This window comes from Mirounga angustirostris, unplaced genomic scaffold, assembly GCF_029215605.1.
Source record: "Mirounga angustirostris isolate CCGP_5_RB_7025 unplaced genomic scaffold, mMirAng1.0.hap1 SCAF_4, whole genome shotgun sequence".
NCBI classification, from domain to species: domain Eukaryota; kingdom Metazoa; phylum Chordata; class Mammalia; order Carnivora; family Phocidae; genus Mirounga; species Mirounga angustirostris.
In genome coordinates this window covers 53,534,908-53,560,115 of record NW_026991712.1, presented here as the reverse complement: position 1 = coordinate 53,560,115, position 25,208 = coordinate 53,534,908, and the positions used below count along the sequence as shown (strand labels likewise).

Here is a 25,208-nt window from a genome sequence, read left to right as displayed (position 1 = left end):
CACATAGCAAGCACTCAAAACATATTTATTGAATGACAGAATTTCTTAGAATAGTCTATATTACCCCAATCAAAGGAAAGAATGGGTGTAAAAGGGAGGGGAGGAGGGGAGAAACAGCTAAAGAAAATTCTAACGAGTAAGAGCTATAATTATAGCTTTCATTTATTATGTCTTCTTTCAATCATTTATTCACAATTTTCTAATTGCATTCTTGATGAGTATCTGGGTTCAACAAAAAAGGAGTGAATGCACTAAGCCAAGTTTGTTTCTTTTTTTTTTTTTTAATTTTTTTATTCTTATATTATCCCCATACATTACATCATTAGTTTTAGACAAAGTTTGTTTCTTATTCACGATGTTCCTCTTTTGATTTTGCGTCTTTACTCTCCTGGACTCCTAAGAGAATTGCATCTGCTTCTAGTATAGTTGTATCTGCAGTCGCTCCCAGGAACCTAGATGTAAGTTCAAGATCTAATAGCCGCAGTCGGACTCTGGTTCCCTTTTGGTATTTCCTAAATAGTAAGAAAAACAATTCCATGAATTCTGCACATCACAATATGAACAACTAGTTTAAAGTAAAACTCAAATTCTAATTTTAATGTGGTGGCTCAAAATAAAGAAGTTAATACATCTTTCTTTTTTTTTTAAACTTTATACCAGTATCTGAAAAATAGTTGTTTTTGACAGAAAAGTAATTTAGATGTATCAGAATTTTTATGTTAAGGTGCCTCTTAAAGATTTTATAAGCAAAATAAAAACATAGTCCAAACCAAAATTCAAACAAGTCAATTCTTGAAATTGATATTTATTTTAATATGTCATTCATTTTTTAAAATCAGAGAGTGAAATCAAGGGGAAAAAAAGATTTTCAGATACATTTTTTTCTTCTAACGTTAAAAATCTTCTTTTAAAGTAAAGGAAATTGTACAAAAGCAAAATGGAAAAAAGTCAAAATGTGAAGCTTAGCGCTGGGGCTTGACCACACTGTAATTAGTGTGATGACAGCCATAATATGCACGATGGCTCATTTTGATCAATAAAATCATATTTTACAATACCAAATGAAAACCTAAAGTCACTTGCCTTCTTCCCTGATCAAGTATTTTAAGAGTGCAATACCAACATTATGAAAAGGTGCAGGAGAATGAAAATATTGCTACTGATTGAAATCCAAAAATCTTTAAAGATCTAAATATACAGGTATACCTTGTTTCATTGTGCTTCCCTTTGCACTTTGCAGATACTACGTTTTTTACAAAGATTTGTGGCAACCCTGTGTAAATGAATGTATTGCTGCCATTTTTTCAATAGCATTTGCTCACTTTGTGTCTCTTTGTCGCATTTTGGTAATTTGCACAATATTTCAAATTTTGTCACTGTTATTATATTTGTTGTGGTGATCTGTGATCAGTGATTACAACTGGTTGAAAGCTCAGAAGATAGTTGCAGTTTTTAGCAATAAAGTATTTTTTAATTAAAGTATATGCAGCTAACCTTTCAGTAGGGTTTGAACTGCACAGGTCGACTTATATGTGTATTTTTTCCAAGAAATACAGTACAGTACTGTAAATATATTTTCTATTCCTTATGATTTTTCTCAATAACATTTTGTTTTGTTTTTGTTTTTTTTTTAGAGAGAAAGAGTAAGCACAAGCAGGGGAGGTGCAGAGGGAGAGGAAGAGAGAGAATCTTAAGCAGGCTCCATGCCCAGAACTGAGCCCGAGGTGGGGCTTGATCTCATGACCCTGAGATCATGACCTGACCTGAAACCAAGAGACAGACACTTAACTGACTGAGCCACCTAGGTGCCCCCAATAATATTTTCTTTTCTCCAGTTTATTTTATTATAAGAATACAGTATATATAATATACATAACATACAAAATACACGTTAACTGACTATTTATATTATCAGTAAGACGTAAGACTTCCAGTCAAGAGTAGGCTATTGGTAGTTAAGTTTCTGGGAAGTCCAAAATTATACACAGATTTTCTACTGTATGGGGGCTAGTGCCCTTAACTACTTCATCGTTCAAGGGTGAATTGTACATTGCTTTTTTAGATACAATGCTTTTATTGCACACTTAGTAGGCTAAAGTATAGTGTAAACATAACTTTTATATGCACTGGGAAACCAAAAAATTCATTTGGCTCACTTTATTGCAATATTTGCTTCATTGTGGTGGTCTGGAACCAAGCCTGCATTATCTCTGAGGTATGCCTGTGCACTCTGAGTATTCTAAGTTAATTTTATTATTTATTTATTTATTTATTTATTTATTTAAAGATTTTATTTATTTATTTGACAGAGACCGAGATAGCGAGAGCAGGAACACAAGCAGCGGGAATGGGAGAGGGAGAAGCAGGCTTCCCCCCGAGGAGGGAGCCCGATGTAGGACTCGATCCCAGGACCCTGGGATCATGACCTGAGCCAAAGGCAGACGCATAACGACGTGAGCCACCCAGGCGTCCTAAGTTAATTTTAAAATTAAATAATTTTACATAAATGGAAAGTAAAGAAACAAAGTACACCAAAAAAGTCACTGGAAAAGGAATTTTGTAGAACATATAACGAGTAGTCTCCACATGATATTTGATTAGGTGTTCTGAAGGAATTTATAAATGGTCCATTAGGTAAAAATGAAGGCTATTCAGTTTTTTTTCTGTTTTTTTTTTTTTAAAGATTTTATTTATTTATTTGACAGAGAGAGCAAGAGTCCAAGCAACGGAAGCTGCAGGACAGAGGTAGAAGCAGGCTCCCCGCTGAGCAGGAAGCCTGATGCAGGACTTGATCCCAGGATCCTGGAATCATGATGTGAGCCAAAGGCAGACGCTTAACCGACTGAGCCACCCAGATGCCCCAGGGTTCTTGGTTTTTTAAAAAACATATTTTTCTTTCTGATTGTAGAAGCAAACGTTCTTTTGTAAAACTGTAAAACAGTGAAGTCAGTCATATTTTCTAGTCCTTCTATATGTATATTTACATGTATGTATACATGAGTGTGTATTTGACAGCATAGATCTTACTTTGTTTAAAAAACTGAAGATATCCTAGAATATTAATTGAGGCATAGCTTTATATTCTTAGAAAACAGCAATTATAAGACATATTCTATATGAATTAACCACTGGGAAAATAAGGTTAGTGCATAGACAAGGTAAAACTGAACACTATTTTCTATATTACTTGGAACTATACTCTATGTTCTAATAGATTCTTTCATTTGTCCTTACAGCATGACTCACAGTAATTCATCCAATCAGCTTTGATTCATGTTGACCCCTCCTCCCCTCCTTTCCTGCAACATCCAGTTAGCAAGTTTAGTTCATTTCTTTAACAGATATTTCTTGAACTTAATCCTTCAAGTCTCGTCACTCCCTTTTTTTTTTTTTAAAGATTTTATTTATTTATTTGAGAGAGAGAGAATGAGAGACAGAGAGCACGAGAGGGAAGAGGGCAGAGGGAGAAGCAGACCCCCTGCCGAGCAGGGAGCCCGATGCGGGACTCAATCCCGGGACTCCAGGATCATGACCTGAGCAGAAGGCAGTTGCTTAACCAACTGAGCCACCCAGGCGCCCTAGTCTCGTCACCCCTTAGCTGAAGCTTGAGGCCTGATGTGATCTTCTCAGAGCCACATTTCTAGCCTGCTTCTCAAGATGGGTTCCATACGTTGGCCTAATGCCCGCTCCCACATACTTCTATTCCTCTGTACTTTTGCTTCTGTTGCCAGCACTGCTTGAACTTATCATCTATCCCATTGATTCTTAAGCTCTAGGCAGAACTGGATATATCAAATGTAGCTCCCAAGAACCTTGATCTTCTCCTTGTTGGAATGAAGAGTCTGTCACTGGAATGCCCATGGAAGAAAGAGGTTTTGCGGTCATAGACTTAATGTAAATCTGAGCCCTGCTACTTACTGGTTGGGTAATCCTGGGTAACTTGCTTTCTCTGAACCACAATTTCCTCATCTACAATGATAGTGATTCCAACTACTTTGCAGCTGGAGGTTAAATGGGATAATATGTTGAAAACACTTAGCATATGACCGCAAATGTTAGCGCGCCTCACATACTTGTGTTGGTTATCTGCTTAAGTCTCTGATTTCTCATCAGTCTGTATGCCCCCCCAAGGTCTGGCACCGTTATTTATCTCTGGATCCTTCCAGTACTGATGTAGCAGGTACTCAAATGTCAGCCAATAAATTAGTATGATAAAAGCCACCAGGTCACAGGGGGCGCCTGGGTGGCTCAGTTGGTTAAGCGACTGCCTTCAGCTCAGGTCATGGTCCTGGAGTCCCGGGATTGAGTCCCGCATCGGGCTCCCTGCTCGGCGGGGAGTCTGCTTCTCCCTCTGACCACCCCCCCTCATGTGCTCTCTGTCTCTCTCATTCTCTCTGTCTCAAATAAATAAATAAAATCTTAAAAAAAAAAAGAAAAGAAAAAAAAAGCCACCAGGTCACAGATGATCTAGAATTTCTATTTTCTTGGCTTTAGCAGCTGTGTACATTTACTGGTACATTTACTCAACCTCTCTGAAATTTGCCTGGCACTGTGCCTAGCATATAGTGGTTAATAAATGTTAGTTTTCTTCTTCCATTGTTCAATTGTTGGCTTCTTTCTTTTCACTTAGTTTTAGGAGTATTACTCATCGGTAGATTATAAACTAATCATGAGGAGATGAACAGTGGCTTTTTATAAAAACAGTTGAACACGCCACAAACACTAGGGACAAAAAATTCTGGGCAAAGTCATAGTAAAGAAGAAGTTCACAGTATAAGTGGTTCTGTAAATGATAAAAATCTCCAATTAAAATAAAAACAGAAACACCATGAGTGCCCAGTATGCTTGGTAATTTATGGAAGGCAAAAGTTTGTTCCCATTTTTAGATGTGGTAGCCTTTTTCTTTTTTTTTTTTAAAGATTTGTTTACCTATTTTAGAGAGCGAGAAAATGAGTGGGAGGGGGAGAGGGAGAGAGAATCTCAAGCGGACTCCGCACTGAGGACAGAGCCCGACACTGGGGTCGATCTCAAGACCCTGAGATCACGACCTGAGCTGAAACCAAGGATACGACACTTAACCAACTGTGCCACCCAGATGCAGTAGCTTTTAATGATTTTAATGCTTTGCCTTCATCTCTAAAAAATATGGAAATTCTGGGAATTACCCAGTGAGATGGAAATGGGAGATGAAAAACAAACTGCAGGCCTTTATGTGTGTTGAAAGAAGAATTATCCAAATATATGCATTGTGCACTACATAAAACAAAACAAAACAAAACCTTTAAAAGATTCTCTTACTTCTGCTATCTAGAGTAGCTGTTTCTACTTTTATGGTACTTCATTTTTACTCTGTATTATTACAGTTACTTCCATGTGTTATCTCCTTTAACAGACTATAAGATCCTTCAGGGTGGGGATTTCATATCTGTCTCTTACAGTACCATGACGACATTTCACATAATGTAGCCTTCTGAACAGTGATTTTCACACTTTCCAGTATATCAGAAACACCTGAGGTACTGGTTAAAAATGCAAATAGAGGGAAGCAACCCTGAGAGTGAGGTGGCAAATCTGAGGTGGAACTTAGGAATTTACCTTTTTCGCAAGCTTCTCAAGTGATTCTTACTCAGGCTCCTCTGGTCACCACTTGAAAAAAATCTGGCCTAGAATTATGTTTATTATATACAGTCAAGTGCAGGAGGACAGGACAGTCTACATAAATACAAAAGGCCAGTAAAATGAGGACCTGTGACAAAACTTTGTGACCACCATTAACAAGCTTCAAGAGTAACAGATGTTTTCCATAAGTGACGACAGTCTTCTAGGGTAATTTAGACAGGTAAAAAAAAAAGAAAGAAAGAAAAAAAGAAAGTCAGGAATGTATCATGGAGAAATGCACCTAAAAAGAGTTCCCTGAACAAAGCCCACTGACGGCCTGGAGTGGGGCTGCCTCCCCTGCACTCAAGACTATCCGTTCTGGAAAATCCAGGACATGGAAAGGTCAGCATACTTCCCCAACAGAAATAGCAGCATACAATTAATATGGAGTTTATCCTTACTTTAACTTTGAAACACTTTTTAAAGAAAAAAAAAGAAATAACTAATGTATTTCTGAGAATTCCATTTCTTCCAATGTAATTCGAGGTGAACCTTCAGTATTGTAGTCTCTGATAATCACTAATATTACTTAGTCTTCCCATTTGGGTTTCCATTGTTCCACATTACAATATTTAAAATGAATATGCCAGGGGCACCTGGGTGGCTCAGTCTGTTAAGCGTCTGGCTTCAGCTCAGGTCATGATCTCCAGGTCCTGGGATCCAGCCTCCAGTCCGGGAGTCTGCTTCTCCCTCTCCCTATGCCCATCCTGCCTGCTCGTGCTCTCTCTCTCTCAAATAAATAAAATCTTTTTAAAAAAATAAACAAGAAAATAAAAGGAATATGCCAGTAAACTCTTTTCTCAGATTGTTTACGCAGCCTTTTTTTTTTTTTTTTAATTTTTTAAGATTTTATTTATTTATTTGACAGAGAGAGACACAGCAAGAGAAGGAACACAAGCAGGGGCAGTGGGAGAGGGAGAAGCAGGCTTCCCGCTGGGCAGGGAGCCCGATGCGGGGCTTGATCCCAGGACCCTGGGATCGTGACCTGAGCCGAAGGCAGACACTTAAGAGTAGCCACCAGGTGCCCCTACGCAGACTTTAAATGGTCACTTTATTCAAATATTTTGGCCTAAGTATAAAAATCCAGAAAAGACAATGTAGTGATTGAGAACATGGACTCTGGAGTCAGAAAACTAGACATGTGAAGTTTTATCACTTATAGATATATAACTCTGAGCTACTTTATCTCTGTTTCAGTGTCCTCATTTGTAAAATGGGAACCCATGTCCTAGGTTCTTGTGAGCATGAAGTAAATTAACACATGCTGAGCCCTTATAAATGCTCATAACTGTTAGCTATCACCATCACTCACCACCCCCAACCCCCAGCATCATCATCATCAACACGAACCCAGTAAAAACTGATCCTCTATGTTGGAGTGATGCAGAGTACAAGAGCACTTTCAGTTACAATGGAATCAATAAAAGATTCATACAGAAGGGAAATTTGGAGGTGGGTTTTCTTCCCATATTTGCTTTGATTCAAATTTTACTTATTTTAATGGTATAAGCACTCTTCTTTTAAAATATAACAAAAATGTTCTACAAAAATGAAAACCATTTGTTTTGAAATGAATGTTGAATTTCCAATAAGGATGTGAGGCAAAATAGCTCTGAACAAAAGCAAGTAAAATTCAGAGAACTACACACTGAACGGTCATTTCCCAGCACTGACCACAACATAACTAAAAACAAGAAAACCACATATACTGTCAGTCACAAAAGGGTCACATTGATTTATCTACTCTTGTACTTTTTTCGGGAGGGGCTCAGGAAGACTGAGGGGCAGGAAAAGGTGTCTCATTTTACCTATCTGCTATCCCTCTTGCTTCATTAACTTTTGGTGGAGTTAAACCTTTTATCAATCTATTTGTATTTTTAGCACATACCATTTCTTAGAAGAGGAAGACAACAATTTCTATAGATTCATTATTTGTTCCTCCAAGAAGCAATCTTTAGCTTCATTTTAAATTCAATAGTAGCCTTAACTTCTAACCTAATCAACCATCCCCTTTCATGATTTTTCTAAACCTGAATCTGTCTCCTCTGTCTTCTTTTTATAATGGAGTTTTATTATTCTTTTATCTAGTTCTTCCTCATTCTTTTGATTGTATCAATGGACTCTTCTATAAATTGCACAGATACCCATAACAAAATTTTACTACAATGTGAAAGGGGTTCACAGATTACCTGAAGGCCAACCATGGACCTCTAAGATTAAGCAGCCCCGCTCTAGATTTTAAGTCTGTTTATCTTTCTTGAAGGAAAAGAAATGGGATCTCATTTTATTGACACATCATGGCCCTGTGATAATTACTTCTGTTTTATTTCCAAAGTGCTTCTTAAGGAAACCCAGGACTTTACTGCACAAGCTCATGGAGCTAATGCTCAAAGCCATACAAAGCCATACAGCTTTATTTTCTAAGGGATATAAAAATCCATAATAGGGGCACCTGGGTGGCTCAGTCATTAGGTGTCTGCCTTTGGCTCAGGTCACGGTCCCAGGGTCCTGGGATGGAGCCCCACATCGGGCTCCCTGCTCGGCGGGAAGCCTGCTTCTCCCTCCTCCACTGCCCCTGCTTGTGTTCCCTCTCTCGCTGTCTCTCTTTCTGTCAAATAAATAAAGAAAATCTTAAAAAAAAAAAATCCATAATAAATGTAAGGAAAAAATTTTCTTTTATTATCCTTGGTCACTTAATAAAGTCTACCCTATTAGGAATGAATAAGGGCAGGTGTTCTAAAAGAAGAATTAGATGCACAGCAGCATTATGTTTTCAAATTAAAAATATGGAAGAAGAAAGATAAATCAATAAAAAGTATCCAACAAAAAACAGGTTTAAGATGATTATCTTTTAAGAGGCTGGATGGACTCACTGTCTTGAATATTGGGCCCACCATAAAGCACAGATTTTCTAAAATGTGTCAGAAATGCTTAGAGGTACTTTTTGGTTGTCACAATGATCAGGTTGACATTTAGCAGGGGGTGGGTGGAATGGAGACATTCTGTAATATACAGAACTCTCTGCACAACAGAGTTGTCCTGCATCTGTGCTAGACACTGATGTGGGTGGAAAACCTACTTATAATTATCTAAGCCTAGAACTATATCTGCTAAAGATAACAAGTTATTTTTCTAAATAAAAGTTTAAGTATACACTAAATTTCCAGAAGTGTGATTACTGTGTAAATGAAGAGAAGACTGACTTTGTTCAGAATGTTCACTGTTTCAGAAAAATCACATCACCATAAACAACACCGCCATTTCATTTTTGTGTTTTGCTACATGTGGTAAGTGTATCTTCTTTGTAGTTTAACCTTTGGCCTACTCTTTGCATTGGTAGATTAGTCCCCTCTATACCTGCCATCTAAGATACATGATTTATGTTCTTATATTTCACTGAAGTGGAACGATAAAAACTTAACAAAAATATCAATAATACCAAACGCCACAGCCCAACATAACTTTTTGTGAAAACAGAAACACTTTAGATAAGGCTTGAGCACTTAAATATGGTTAGTGTTGAGTGAGGAACTGAACTTTTAAATTATACTTAATTAATTTAAATTTAATTTAAAAAGCCACATCACAGTGCCACTTCAGACCATTTCAAATTGACAAGTAAGCATACTTGTCCCACAATATATAAATATACATTGTGGCAGAAAGGCTAGTTTTGCAGGCAAAATAGCATTCTGAAATAATTTGTTATAATAAATACCACTAATTAGATTCAGCAATAATAAAGTCAGATACCTGTTTGCCATCACTAACCCCTCAAACATTTCTCTCCTTTCTGTTACCTTTTGTATTCTTCCTCAATTCCATGTGTGACATTGTACTAGACCCATAAGCAGCTCAACTGTCTTATTAGATATTTTGATGTTATAGTTAAGTTCTCCATAAAGATAGCTTTCCCCATATTACAGCCATAAAATTAAGATACATGGAAGTAAAATCACTTGCCTAATGCTACAAAGTGGTATGAAAGGATTCACAGATTTTTTTTTCCTCTTCCTTTTCTCAAGTTCTCAATTACCTGTGACTTCTGGCAAGAACTATAAACTTAATCCCTTTAGGGGTGGTAAGAATTTACCACTTCATATAAGCTTATAATGTCTTCCCTTTTAAATAAAACATAGAACACACTGTTGTCATCTGACTCATTATTTTGACTGCTCCCCCATTAGAAAAATGATGACTTTCAGTGGTAACAAATAATAACATCCAAAAAAAAAAAAAAGAAATCTCTGTGGCTTCATGCAATTTTGTCTCTTTTTTTACTTTTTTTTTTAATTAGGAAAAACATCCCAGATATTATTTTTCAGAAATCTTTTATTTCATAATAAAACCACTGAATAATACTGCTGTCTTGAAAGGCAAATAGGATGTCTCCAATGAGCACATTCAAAATAAAAATAGCCTGTGTTTCTACTGCTTGGTGTGTTTCTTTCTTTTAACTTCAAGTGCTTGCTTCTGACTGATCTTTGTGAACTCCAGCCTAAATGGATTCAATCCCAGCCTTCACCATGACTGCTCTCTTCCACTGTGTGCTTTCTCAGACCATATGCTCTAGTAAATGAGCCTGCATGGCTGAGCTGTTTAGGAAAAGGGCAATTAAATCTGGTTTTGCATTTCTTTATTAAGGACATGCTTTAAAGACTTTCCTTTGGAGAGGTTTTTGACATTCTTTCCATAGACATTCTTTAACATCTGTCAGTGCATGCTAGTGATGGTTCTTACAGACTTAAAATAGAGAGAATCCCTGTGACTAGTTCTTTGATATAAATATATTAATAATACAAAACTGACAAATATAAGGCTTGGATTAAACCTCAGTATCTAAAGAGAATATTGTGAGGAATTCTGCCTTTGCTAGTCAATTTAGCTGTCTTGTTGTAATCATAATTCTCAGAGGTTTTTAAAAATAGTTCTTTTGAAATCATTAGACATCTACATTTTTATTCCAATGAATTAAAATAGTTTAGAACTTTCTCTGATTTTCATATAATTCTTCATTTAAAGTTTTAAGACTTTAGAAGTAAATTTTTTCTTTTCCTTTTTGAAAAGAAAAAGTTAAAATATTTCTACTGGTTCAATTAACACCTATTTGATTTTTTCAAATTTATACAAATGTTCACAGTAATATTGATCTCTATGTGAAGCCAGAAACTTGTCCGTGTGCGTGTGTGTGTGTGTGTGTGTGTGAGAGAGAGAGAGAGAGAGAGAGAGAGAGCACATGTGGAAATGTGTGTACTTTGTTCTTCAAATGAACTTTGTGGACATCAATTTCCCATCTTTAAAAAGCACAGTGTTATGGGGCGCCTGGGTAGCTCAGTCGTTAAGCATCTGCCTTCGGCTCAGGTCATGATCCCAGGGTCCTGGGATCAAGTCCCACATTGGGCTCCCTGCTCCACGGGAAGCCTGCTTCTCCCTCCCCCACTCCCCCTGCTTTTGTTCCCTCTCTCGCTGTGTCTCTCTCTCTCTCTGTCAAATAAATAAATAAAAATCTTTAAAATAAATAAATAACTAAATAAAATGAAAAGCAGTGTTAGAAAAGATCTAAGATCTTTTGCAGTTCTATGATTTTGTTCTACTTTTATACAATGTTAAGTATTTGAAAACTGATATAGTGTTAAATGACTTTAAGTGCAAAACATATATACAAAATGCAAGATTTTAATAATTTTATTAGCTATGTAAAATATATAAAATGTTATTATAGCCTTAAATATTCAATTAACAAGTGAACCCTATGCAAACTACTTGGTGCATTCTGAATTTGTCTCACTTTTTCAAAATACCATCTGCCATGTTTCCCTGACCTATCTGGTCTATTGCTTCATTCTGTCCAGTCTGTTAGATGTCCTTCAAGATTTTCTCACCACCATATTATCCATACTGTATTATCAAGCACAGTAGCTATGGTTAACAAAATGAAGGTAGTAAGTGTTCATAAAGTTCTACAGCTCTCCAATATTTCCACTCATTAAAATTTAAAATGCAGGAGCACCTGGGTGGCTCAGGTCATGATCCCGGGGTCCTGGGATCGAGCCCCACATCGGACTCCCTGCTCCGCAGGAAGCCTGCTCCTCCTTCTCCCACTCCCCCTGCTTGTGTTCCCTCTCTTGCTGTGTCTCTCTCTGTCAAAAAAAAAAAAAAAAAAAATTTAAAATGCAGCACAAATCTTTAGTTCTAATTTATTATCCCAGGTCATCAGAAGATGTAAATGGGAAACAAAAATTGTAACTAGTACTTCTGCTACCAAAAGCCCTTTGAAAAAACTAATGATTATCCCTTTTAAAAAAAAAAAACTAGAGAGTGAATGTGCTTATTTGCTAGGCCAAAATAAACAATGCAAATCAACTGGCAACTGGAAACCTACTTGCCATTGTGGCCAGAGCAACAGATAGTGTTCCTAATACCAAACTGCCCTCCAGTTGCAATCGTCCTAAATAAGGATTTTCATTTTTTTCTGTAATTCTAATATAAATGTATGATTTTGTTTTTCCCCTTAACCAAGTTCTTTTTAACCTTTACTATGCCAGCCAGTATTCTGTGTCACCATAAACAGAAGTTTTGTTTCATTCAAGCATTGATTTATTTTATGAAATGTGAAAACGAAACATCTTTAAATTATAATAACTTTACTTTTTAATAATGTGGAATATGCATACAATGTAATATATTAGATATAGAATCAATAATCTTTTCTCAGAGCTACAAAATAAGATGTATCAAGATTTGAGACACCTGAAATATGCTGATGACTCACGCTGGGATCAAACCTGGAGCAAGTATTATGACAGCAAAGCAAAAAGGGATACATTTTGGGGTATATAATTTTTAAGCAAATAAATGTATTTATTGCCAGAGAAAAGTTTTGTCTGTGTAGAACAGAGGAAGGAGTATGAGCTTTATATAGTTAGAGAAAGATCTAGGTTTGACTGTGATTGAGTACAAGAAACTTACCTTGAATGGACTGTTAATTTATCTGTAAAAGGAGGTTAATATATACCACCTGGCAAGGTTGATGTGAAGCTTCATGCATTATAAGGTATGGAATGTGCCTGGCACATAATACATACTCAATAAATACTAGCCATTATGAAATTCACCACATTCATACTTCTATAAAGTATAACAGACAACTGAAAGGATAATAACGTCAAATATGGATGTATAGAAGACACCAGAACACTGTTCAAATGAACAAGTCTAGTAGCAATCTTCAATGTATATAAAAGAAACAAAGGAACATAAAACTCATTGAAGGCATTCTTCTGAGTTTGAATTTGGAGCTGAAGGAAGGGGCTAATAAAATCCAGAAATTACTTTACAATTTATAGGGACAGATTTGTTGACTCTACAGGGAGTCAGAACTGGAAGGCATAACTGAATTGCTCCTGGAAGCTTTTTACAATTTTTTCCCTTTTCTTCTCTTTTCTTTTTTCTTTTCTTAAGAGTACTTATGCCAGGGGTCCAACCCAGACCTACCCCATCAAAATCAATGGGGTAGAGCTGGAGATACATGTACATTTGGGAAAAAGCTCTTCAAAATGTGTTTGGTCCCTGACCTTGTTCAAAAAGCATTGGTTAATGTGTTCGTAAGTTAGATTCTCTGAGTCTTTGTCTCAATCAAATTCCAAATGAATCGTTCATGGTAGTTTCTGGGCCAAGCTGAATCTTGCCCAATTCAAGCTTTAATTTCCTAACAAGTGCATGCAGTACAGATATTATGTAGAAGGTCAAAATTAGAACTGCACTTTTAAATGTCAAATATAAGATCAGCAAAGTTGTTTTGCCATTATGAATACTGAAGAGATTAATATGTATTTTCATCTAAGCAAAGGGCTGAATCATCTTATGTTAGCTATATAAGATTTACTGCAGTTAAGGATATATTTTCATGACCAAAAGATTTTCAAAATCACTTCCACAGTGCTTGAAAACCTAACACTTACTAACATATACAACAAGAGTAAATTTAGCTCAAAAATTACCTTATGGCGGAGGTTATCTCCTCATTACCTCAGCTCTAAAACATCTTTGATTATTTCCTCCACTGGTAGAACCTCTGTCTCCAGATTCCTAATTCTCTGCACTTTTGACTACATTAAGAGAACAGAAGACTTCTAAATTCATTGTACCAACGCATTTTCAGAGTTTCCTTTTTTCTTTTAATCTTGTTTCTACCTCTCTAAATTAATTACTTATTAAATAAGTATTGTTGAATTTTCAACAAATACCTACTCAACATCTTTATGAGGTAAGGGGATACTAACAAGAAAGAGAGAAACTATCCTGTCCCCTCCCAACCCACAGAGTCAAAAACAGAGTGAAGAGCTATATTTCACTTTGGCGGGACACAGAACTACTTTAGCAGGTTGGTCCTGACTTCTGTGCCCTTTCAACAAGAGATGAGACTCTCAGATGCCTTTTGGAAAGCCAAATACTTAAAAGATGATTCTTGCAGAAGCTTATGTGGGCTGGCAAGGGTGAGAGAGGAAAATCTTTTATAAAAGAATTGGACCCATACTGCAAATTTCACGCAATCCAGAGTGTTTTTAATTTTTAAACAGTCTCCGATGTAGGCCAAGAACCAGTGTCAATGAGGAGAGAAGATGAAAGGGGGAGGAGGAGGGAGAGTAGAAGGTGCAGGGGGTGGGACATAAAACTCCTATCACAGACCAATACTGAAGTTAGGTTGGTTTTAAAAAGACCCTCAGACTTGGAATAGAGCTTGTGACTTGACACTGATTAGCCTTGGTTGATACTTGCCCTTCACACCTCCAAATCTGGGCATATTTATTAAACACTCTAGTTCATGCCCTTTAATTAAAAACTGAGGTCACAGAAGCTTAGAGAAGTTAGAAATTAGAAATAAAAAATAAAACTAACTTTAGTTTAAAGGCATTTCAAGTGATAAGGTGGTTTTAGATTAAGTTCAAGCTCAATAAAAGTCAACAATGTGGCTTTGCTTCCCCCAAAAGTTAATGGAATTTTCGGCAGAATTAGTACAAATATATATTCCACATAATAATCCCAATCTCCTTTCACTTCTCTGACTATATCTAGAGAATTGTCATCTATCTGGGTAACACAATCATAGGGTCTTGTTATTTGAGGTCTATCCCGAAGAAGACAGTAAAATAATGTTATGTTGAATGATGAATTAAGGGAAGGAAAACATGCAGCAGGTTGAACAAAAGAAAACAAAAGAAGAGAAAGGACCTTATTACATGAGTGAAGAATCTGAAAGGCTTTAATATTAAAGAGGTCACAATATTTATTTCGTGCATCTATTTTGTGTACCTCCAAAAAAGAGAAATAAGAAAAATGGGTAGAAATTACAGGATGGCCAACTTAGCACATTTCAGTGTACTATGAGGAAGAACTTCTAACAGAGTTGGCCAGAAAGAGAATCGGTTGTTTTGTGTATTAATGGAGGAAATCACAGGGAATTTTTTTCCTTCTGATTTAAGTTGTTTCTGAGAACATTGGTATCTCTAGAGTGATTTTGCTCTAAATGCTAACAGAGTAAAATACTGTTGACTCAAAAATCTTGGAATGGAATTCTGAAAAAAAAAAAAAAAAAAAGAAATATTATATAGTTCAGAGTCTCTGAATCAAAATCAAAGCACCTATTTATGATTAAAATTATAAATAAAAGCTTTTTTGTTTGCTTTTGCTTTTATTTAGTAGGAGGCTGTGGTTAATTCCTTGGGGTTAGGTAATGATATTATTTTAAAGTTATTACTACCCAGAACACAACATTCAAAACATACTAAAATTCCAAAAGAACAGTGTTAGGTTAGCATTTTGACTAACGTAAGTATCTCTAAATAAATTCTTATGCTTTTAAGGTAAAGCAAAGCAAGATAGAATAGTGACTTAATTTTTCCCTTTACAATAAAAAGGGATTAGTGGTCCTTAATAAGAAATTCTTAACTTCGGGGCATCTGGGTAGCTCAGTCGTTAAGTGTCTGCCTTTGGCTTAGGTCATGATGCCAGAGTCCTGGGATCGAGCCCGCATCAGGCTCCCTGCTTGGCGGGAAGCTTGCTTCTCCGAGCTCTCCCACTCCCCCTGCTTGTGTTCCCTCTCTCTCCGTCAAATAAATTAATGAAATCTTAAAAAAAAAGAAAAAAAAAAGAAATTCTTAACTTTGACAAGTACTCAGTTCCCCTCTCAAATTCTATTTACCTGCATCTAGATTCCCTTGGCCATGTAAATGCACTTCCTAAATCAGTGCTTACAAAATGGGAGAAAAAAAATCTCAAGATCCTGGAGCTTTTTAACTTGCCAAGAAAACGCGAATGAGCAGCTAAATTCTGTTCAGAGAACAAATGCCACGTCATATTAATAGCTAAAGAAAGCCATAGTTTATTGGTTTACTGACTAGATAACTAAAACCTTGGATAACAAACTGACAGCGTTTAAGAACAATTCTGTTTCCCAATTTTCTCATTTTATGCGAACAATTCTATGATCATTATGCAATCTCGGGCAAGGCTACTTCTTTTGTGAAATGGGAATCACCAGATTACCTACCCTACTAGGATTTCTGGTGAGACTGTGCAAGAGAATATGTCCTCACATGGCCCTTCCTCAGTGCACACGTAGCAAGTATAACTAGCAAGTATAACTAGCTACTTTCTGTCACAATTAATGTAGGCCTGGCTGTAAGGTTTACTGTGGCTGGCAAATTGATGTGTCAGGAGGTTGATGCCTGTTGGGGACGGAGAGCAGTTGACAAAAAGTTTCCAAAGATGCCCTGTTCATAGAAATTGGATTTAACTTTTGATGGATGTCAATCAGCTAATCTACCAGATAGGCAAAAGCAGTTGGACTTCTGAGGAAGTGTGTTTCTAGACCCTAGAGGGCCTCTCTGTTGAGAGCAGGACCCATGTGACTAAGCATATGGGAACAGAGTATGAGCGCTGAGGGAGATGGGCCTGGCATGACTGCTTGCTCTGGATCTGGTGCTCCAACCTGTCAATTTTTCACTGGTTTATTCATTCAACAAGTATTTCTTAAAAGCCCATCTGTGGCAGGTACTCTTCTAGGTGCTGGAGTAACCAGTGTTTAAGACAGGGTTCCAGCACTCACAGTTTACACTGTGGTAGGGAGAAAAGGACAATAAACAAACCAGATAGGAGTAAGTGCTGTATAGAAAATGAAAATAAGGTGGTATGACGGAGAGGGATGACATTAGCCTGGGTGGTGAAGGAAGGAATCTCTGAAGAAGTGACATGTAAATGGATCCCTGAATGACAAAAGAGTCAGCTGTGTAAAGATGGGGGTAGAGCATTTCAGGCAGAGGCACAGTTATTTCAAAGGCTCAAAGGTAAGACAAAGCTGGCATGATTGAAGCAGCAAGAGAAAACCAGCGTGGCTGGAGAGCCCTGGGTGACAGGGAGACGGGTAGGAGCCAGAGGCAGAGAGGAAGGCAGGAGGGAGGCCAGATAGTGCTTCATATACCAATGTAAAAGGTTTGGGGTTTATTTTAGATGCTCACGAAGAGCCCGAGTAGAAGGGGAATGCATGATTAGATTTCTTTTTAAGACCACTCTGGCTGCTCTTGGGAAAATGAATTGTAGGGGACAGGGATGGAAAGACGCTGGGTGGGGAGGGCTCAAGGGCTAATCAGGAACTTATCCACAGGCAAATGCATTGCAGGGGGATCTAGGCTGTGCTGGCATACCAAATTGCAGACTTACAACAACCAGATCTAGCTCTATCGATAATACTGCCTGTCTTGGTTATAAGTCATTCAGGATCACAGTAGAGCTGTGCTGATTCTTTAATACACTGCTTGTATTCTTCTTAGTTTAACAAACAATTTAGGCAGGTGCACAACCATCTATTTCCTATCATAATTGGCATAGGCCTGGCTGTAAGGTTCTCTGGGGCAGGCCAACTGACTTGGCAATAGAGTTGGATCCTTATGAAGACAGACAGCAGTTGACAGCTTTCAAAGATGTGCAGTAGGATCTAGGGATGCAGAACTTTCAAAATTTTCTAAAGCAGTATTTACTCCTGTACTTACTCATTTATATATGTGTGTCTTAGTCTGCCTGGGCTGCTATAAGAAAATGCCACAGGATGGGTGTCTTAAACATCAGACATTTATTTTCTCACAGTTCTGGAAGATCAAGGTTCTGGTTAATTTGGCTTCTGGAAGAGACTGTGCTCCCAGCTTGCAGACTGCTGCCTTCTCACTATGTCCTCACATGGCCCTTCCTCAGTGCACACATAGCAAGAGAACGCTCATGTGTCTCTTCCCCCTTTTACAAGGACACCAATCCCGTTGGATTAGGATCCCACCTTAATGATCTCACTTACCCTTTATTACCTCCTTATAGGTCCTATTGCCAAATATAGTCGCATTAAGGGTTAGGGCTTCAACATATAAACTTTGGGGGAACACAATTCAGTCCATAACAATGTGTTATTGTCATATGAATTCCTATTTGTATGAGTACATGCAAATATCAATTTGAAACATATATTTGTTATAATTATGTACCACACAGATACTCAGGATATGAAGAATAAGTGTGATCTTAAGGAGTTTAGGAGTCTAGCAGGAGAGACAAACAACTACAACAAAATACGGAATACTACACTAGAAGTATACGTAAATACAAACAGTTCTCTTAAGGAAAAAATGTCAGGGAGCCCTAGGGAGAATAACTGGTATTTATATTAAATTTTATAAAGTGGAAATTCACCAGTGAGGCAGACAAGAAAATCAAGAACTACCTTAAAACCCAATTTCTTTTTTTATTTTTTAAAGATTTTTATTTATTTGAGAGAGAGAGAGCATGAGCAGGGGGGAGGGGCAGAGGGAGAGGGAGAAGCAGACTTCCCGCTGAGCTAGGAGCCTGATGTAGGACTCAATGCCAAGACCCTGGGATCATGACCCGAGCCTAAGGCAGTCACTTAACCGACTGAGCCGCCCAGGTGCCCTCAAAACCCAATTTCTATGAAAAAGGTCTCCCTCTGACTACCTTAGCCTGAAAATATATATCCTTTTACTGAGTTTCAAGAATAATTATTGTTGACATAGTTCATTTGGCCATTTAAGTAGTGCTCAGAGGTATGACTTCTACTATTGAACTATTTAAATCTTTCATTACCAACAACTTTGAATGAGTGCATGCCTTGTTTTCTAACTAGAATGTAGGTTTCTTCAAGGTAAGGATCATATCTGATGAATCCTTCAACAGAGTAGGAGCCTAGATAATAAATGTTGCTTTGATTTGATGAGACTAAAGGATACAGAAGAGAGCTTAAATGTGAGAATCGGAGCTTCACAATCAATTAGGTTCTGACTCCTCACTAATGAAGAGAATAATACTGGTTAATTTCTCTGGGTCTCACTTTTTTCTGGCTCTTACAAGCTCTAAACCTCCATGAACATACTAGTTCAAACTCTTATTCAACAACCCCATCTAATTAGGGGTGATTGTTAAGGGTTCCAGTCTCTACTACTTTTTTTTTTTTTAAAGATTTTATTTATTTATTTGAGAGAGAGAATGAGATAGAGCATGAGAGGGGGGAGGGTCAGAGGGAGAAGCAGACTCCCTGCCGAGCAGGGAGCCCGATGCGGGACTCGATCCAGGGACTCCAGGATCATGACCTAAGCCGAAGGCAGTTGCTTAACCAACTGAGCCACCCAGGCGCCCTCTACTACTTTTGATAGTCTCCTTTCTTGTTCAGACTTTATATAACAACTAAAAGGCCATAAAAATTCATTCAATATTATATTTAACATAAAAGGGGGAGAGGGAGGGTAACTAAAAACAATTCAATGATCAATCCTTAAAGTTTAAATTTTAACCTTAAAATACAGTTAAAATCTTTGTTAACATCTAGTACAGCACAACTAATTGTTCTACTTCAAGTAAATTACAGGGAAGACTAGGACAGGTAACACTGGCAAACAAATTAAAAAATACTAACTTTTGCTTTCTAGTGATTAGATTTAAACATATGGTTTAAACATTTCACAATACAGTATTTATATATAAACAAAAATACTCCAATGCTAATGTAAAACATTTAAGTTTTGCATCTTCTATTTTGTAACAAAACCTTATCCTAAAAGAACAAGTGGGCTAAGAAGAAGCAATTCAATTAAAAAGTATTTTCTCCAACAATTCTGAAATAGACTAGTTTAGTAATTGTAAAAATGAAAGAAATTAAAAAAAAGAAATCGTTCCATTTGAAAAGTGGTTACAGTTCTAACTTTATAGTGGCAAACTCCTTTGTTAGATCACATTAAATAAATTGGTTGTTAAAAACTAGTGCTAGCAACAAGTAATTCTGATGTCCAAGTATGGGACAAGCTCCATGACCACAAAATGATGCCAGTTCTACCTTTTAAATACAGTTTGCCAAGAGGAGTGTGTTATTAGCCAGGCTTGGGTGAAACAATCCGCTGCCCACAAAGCTACTTTAATGTACTGTCTCTATTGAAAATCACAGCAATCCAACAATACATGACGATACTTTCCCATCACTGCAGCAATTCCCACCACAGGCAACACTTTGTCTCCAACAAAGAGGGCTCACATTCTATGTCTGCAAAAGCCCCAGTCCTGACTAGTACTGTATGGCTGCCAAGAGGAACATCTGTGTGCTCCACAGTACACAGCGCTGGCTCTTTTTTCTCTGTTTTCTTCTTTTTTATCTCCTAGACAATAAACTTTGTGATTGCTTGGTAAGGAGATTGTCTTTCATTCCTTTCCTCTTCCTTTTATTTATTTGTTTGTTTGTTTGCTTAACATGACAGGCAAACAACTACATCTGCCATCTATTATTACTTTGAGTCCAAATCCTGAACACGTAGTAAAGTTAATTTGTTTTCTGACTTCATTTGATCTTAGACTTGTGATCCTCTGAAAATTGCTGACTTTAAAGTTGAGAACCCTAATAAAAAGCCACTCAATTCTCAGAATATTCTAGAACTTTATTTATATTTAGAAAGTCATAAATTGAAATAAAATACGAAAGAACGGCAATATAGTCTCAAGAATAAAAAACGTGTAAACTACACATTCCCTGTAGAAAACTTACAATATAAGCTATTAGTTCCCTAAGAATATTACATTTTGGTATTTTATACCACAAAAGACTTCTGTTATGTTTACCTTTACCTCAAATCAATATTTGGGCTTAAAGAAGTAAAAAAAAAAAAATTAAGGCACACCAAGACATAAATGAACACAGAATATAATTAGCAATTTCCCAGAGATAAAGGACATGTTAGGCCCCCAACTTCTATCTGCTCCCCAAACAAAAGAAAAAAAATGCTCAATTTTATTATTAATCAAATTAAATCTAGATACTTTTGCTATTGATATGATTAATATTTGAAAATGGAATACCTATGTTTGCAAAGGAACAGACTAGCTGGGATTTTAAACCAGTACTACTACCTTTCTAGAGAGCAATTCCGCAATATGAGTGTTTATACCAGTTGGCCCAGAATTTTACTTTTAGGATTTTAACCAAAACAAGTGAGAAGAGATGGACATCAAGATGTTTACTATAGGGCGCCTGGGTGGCTCAGTTGGTTAAGCGACTGCCTTCGGCTCAGGTCATGATCCTGCAGTCCCGGGATCGAGTCCCGCATCGGGCTCCCTGCTCGGCGGGGAGTCTGCTTCTCCCTCTGACCCTCCTCCCTCTCATGCTGTCTCTCATTCTCGCTCTCAAATAAATAAAATCTTTAAAAAAAAAAAGATGTTTACCATAGCTTAAGAACAAACAATTTAGAAAGAGCCAAGTATCTAACCATAGCAGATTTGTTAAATAAATTAGGATACATCTCTACAAGGAATACTATACAACCAAGAAAAAATATAGTTTAAGAGACTATATGATAAAAGTATTTTTACTGTATAGTTAATAAATGAAAATAGGTTATAAAATATGAGATATGATGGTAACCCACCTTTTAAAAAATATGCTTGCTACGGCGCCTGGATGGTTCAGTCGGTTAAGCATCTGACTCTTAATTTCAGCTCAGGTCATGATCTCAGGGGTCGTAAGACAGAGCCCCGTATCAGGCTCCATGCTCAGCAGGGAGTCTGAGATTCTCTCCCTCTCCCGTGGCCCTCCCCTCACTCACAAAAATAAATTAATTAAAAAATCTTTTAAAAAATATCCTTGCCCAGAAAAAATTAAAATGTTAATAATAGTATTATTTCATGGTGACATGACAAATTTCTCTATTTTGTAATAAATATGCTCTTAGTTTCAGAACCAGTGAAAAGCCCCTAAATTACTGCCTTCTTAAATGATGCCAAAATTTAATTTATTATCACTAATAATAATGGAAATAAAGGGTAACTCATTTCTTCTTAAAGATATATTATGTGTTTGGGCGCTTGGGTGGCTCAGTTGGTTAAGCATCTGCCTTCAGCTCGGGTCATAATCCCAGGGTCCTGGGATGGAGCCCTGTGTCAGGCTCCCTGGTCAGTGGGGAGCCTGCTTATCCCCTTCCCTCTGCCCCTCCCCCCAACTCGTGCATGCGCACACTTTCTCTCTCTCAAATAAATAAATAAAATCTTTTTTTAAAAAGATACCTTATGTGTTTTCAAAACCTGTTCCACTGAAAATCATATAAAACTTCACATGACAGCTATAGCAAGAGACAAGTAGGAAGAGGGAATTAGTACTTAAGGGACTGGGAATGGAAAAATCTCATAGTTTATCATTTTAAGTAGTAGTGGACAATCACAAAATTATAGTTCAGAAAGTTTAATGAAGATAGAGCTGACTTACACTACTTTACATAGCCTGAAAGACCAGTCCATGTGACGTGCATCTCTCAGTTTTAGTAGACTGAAAAAACATCAACAACAGATAACTATAATTTGTGTGTGTCATCACTGATAGAAATGGAGTAAGTGGAAAATAATGAAATGTTTTATTTCTTAAATCAAAGATAATACAGAGTGTATTTTTACCTTTCATAGTTTGATAGTGCCTTACACTATAAAACTGGGTTAGAAAGGAATCACTTTCTGCTTTTATTTATTTATTTTTTTTAAAGGTATTCTCTAATACTTTACATTTAATATGCTTACTCTCCTCTGACATCTTGCATAGGAGCCAGGAAGCTACAAAGAGAAGATCTAATGAGTTCTGAAACCATGTAAAATGTGGACTTAATCCCTTGATTTATATTGTTCTTTTTCCATGACACATTTTGTAAACTAGTATTAAACCACATAGCTGTCTGTGATTCTGCTAACCTGTCCATGTATTTCTTTTGGAAAAAAATAATTTTTTTAAAATGGCCAAAAAAAGTGTTTCCAAAGCAGCTATTAAATAAATGAGAGAGACAGAGCTGTACTCTATTAAGTGATACTGATTTACTACATGGTGTTTAAAAACCATCACCGGAGGGACGCCTGGGTGGTTCAGTCAGTTAAGCATCCGACTCGTGATTTTGGCTCAGTTCATGATATCAGGGTCCTGAGATAGAGCCCTTGTCAGATTCCATGATCAGCAGGGAGCGTGCTTGAGATTCTCTCCCTCTCCCTCTGCCCTTGCCGCACTGGCACTCTCTCTCAGAAAAAAAAAAAAAAAAAAATTAAAAACCATCACCAAAAAAGCAATGAAAAAAAGTACCTGGTTTGTGATCTGGATTTCTCCTCACTGTACACAAGCAGAGTTCATGTTATATTTTTCTTTCTTTTTAAAGATTTTATTTATTTATTTATTTGACAGAGAGACACAGCGAGAGAGGGAACACAAGCAGGGGGAGTGAAGGGGGAGTGAAGGGGGAGAAGCAGGCTTCCCACGGAGCAGGGAGCCCGATGCGGGGCTCGATCCCAGGACCTTGGGATCATGACCTGATGACACTTAACCAACTGAGCCACTCAGTTGCCCCTATTCATGTTATATTTTTAGAGTATTCTTATTATAGAAGCCAATTAATCTGTTTTCTGTATTCAGTAGTATACCACCAAATCATGTTCATAAATAAAGGCAAACTAGACAAATGAAGACCTGTCAACAAATAATACAACTTTTAAGAACATATAGACTCCTTCTGATTTAATTACTAAATAAACGTACTGTGGGGGAATGCTTGTCTATCAAGTGAAATGTAATGCCACATTACCAAGACAAGGTGGGGGATATGCCATAGATACACACATGCCTTCACTGAACACTGAACTTTTTTTTAATGGAGCTTTATTTAACTCCTACTATTTACATGTTATTTCACTTATCTCACACAAACAACTTTCAAGATAGATGTTACTATCACAATTCTCCAGGTGAAAAAACTTTCCCAAAGTCATACAGATAAAAAATAGTACAGCTCAAGATTCAAACCCTGATCTCTCTGATTCCAGTCTGTGTTCTTTTCACTGTGTTATTGGGTCAAGAGAAGTAAAATGATTGAATGCTAACATTTTGTGACACGTTATGGGTTGAAGTTTTAGCAGTGAATCTCTATTTGTTGCCAGTGTTTCCTCTCTCCCCAAAGACACTGGTAAAGTCCATTTGTTCAGACAAGTTAAATCCAAACTAAAGTGTTTGACATGAGAAAACTGGTAGAGGAAATGGGGGGAAAAAAAAAGAAGAGAGAGAGAGAGAGGGAGGCAAACCATAAGAGACTCTACTGAGAGGTGATGGAAGGAGGTGGGTGGGGGATGGGCTGAATGGGTGATGGGTATTAAGGAGGGCACTCGTGATGAGCACTGGGTATTGTATATAAGTGATGAATCACTAAATTCTACTCTTGAAGCCAGTATTACACTGTATGTTAACCAAGTAGAATTTAAATATAAACTTAAACATTTTTTTCATAAAAATTTAATGAGGAGAATTGATAGGAAACTGGACAATTTTTTTTTTTTTTTTTTTGCAAATCTGTCAAAAAGGTACATTAATTGACTGTCAAGTTGACCTAATTGATTTCTAGAGAAGCTGGACTATCAGTTCAGTGATATAAATGGGTTTTCTGTTCGGGGAACTCTGATACAATCACACACATAAATTAAAAAAGAAACAAAATAGTGTTTATATGCATTTACAAATATTAAGTGAAGCCAAACATTTAACATAAAATCTAAGAGTGGAGGACTCTTAGGATATGCCAAGCCAGCTATGAGAGTGGGGAGGAGCGTGCTGGGGTGTTCTGTGTTGACTATTGCTCTGACTTTCCGTTTCTATCCACATGTACTAGCAATCACAGTTTCAGAGACACTTACTGAAAGATCAGGGCAGAGTTTCTCTACAAATTCCTAAGAATGGATTCGTTTACCTCACCTGATTTCACTAATGACTTTCATCCTTCCCTTCAAGAAAACTTTGTTCAGACTGAAAAAAAAAATCTTTTGTGGTCACACCTCATCCTTACACATTTGAAAGCAGGACACACTCCTTTGACAAAGTTGTTGCTGGCTGAGCGACATACTGATTACTTAAGTATCATCATGATGCAGTCATGCAATCAAACATTTCATATGTCATCAATCAGCCCATTATTTTATTGATCCTTTTGCCTACATGATGGTTTTAA

The 25,208-nt window shown here is 37.0% G+C and overlaps 1 protein-coding gene across 2 annotated transcripts in view; it reads right to left on the bottom strand.

The window, feature by feature from the left end:
* Positions 1-269: 269 nt before the first annotated feature.
* MRPS28 (mitochondrial ribosomal protein S28) overlaps positions 270-25,208 on the bottom strand; it is a 116,903-nt gene continuing 91,964 nt past the window's right edge. Inside the window, exon 3 of one of the 2 annotated variants that reach the window (XM_045896336.3) lies at positions 270-512. In XM_045896336.3, coding sequence (XP_045752292.1) covers positions 347-512 — 166 coding nt within the window. In that variant the 3' untranslated portion in view covers positions 270-346. The remainder of the gene's footprint in view (positions 513-25,208) is intronic. The other variant, XM_064588170.1, reaches the window with a different exon arrangement.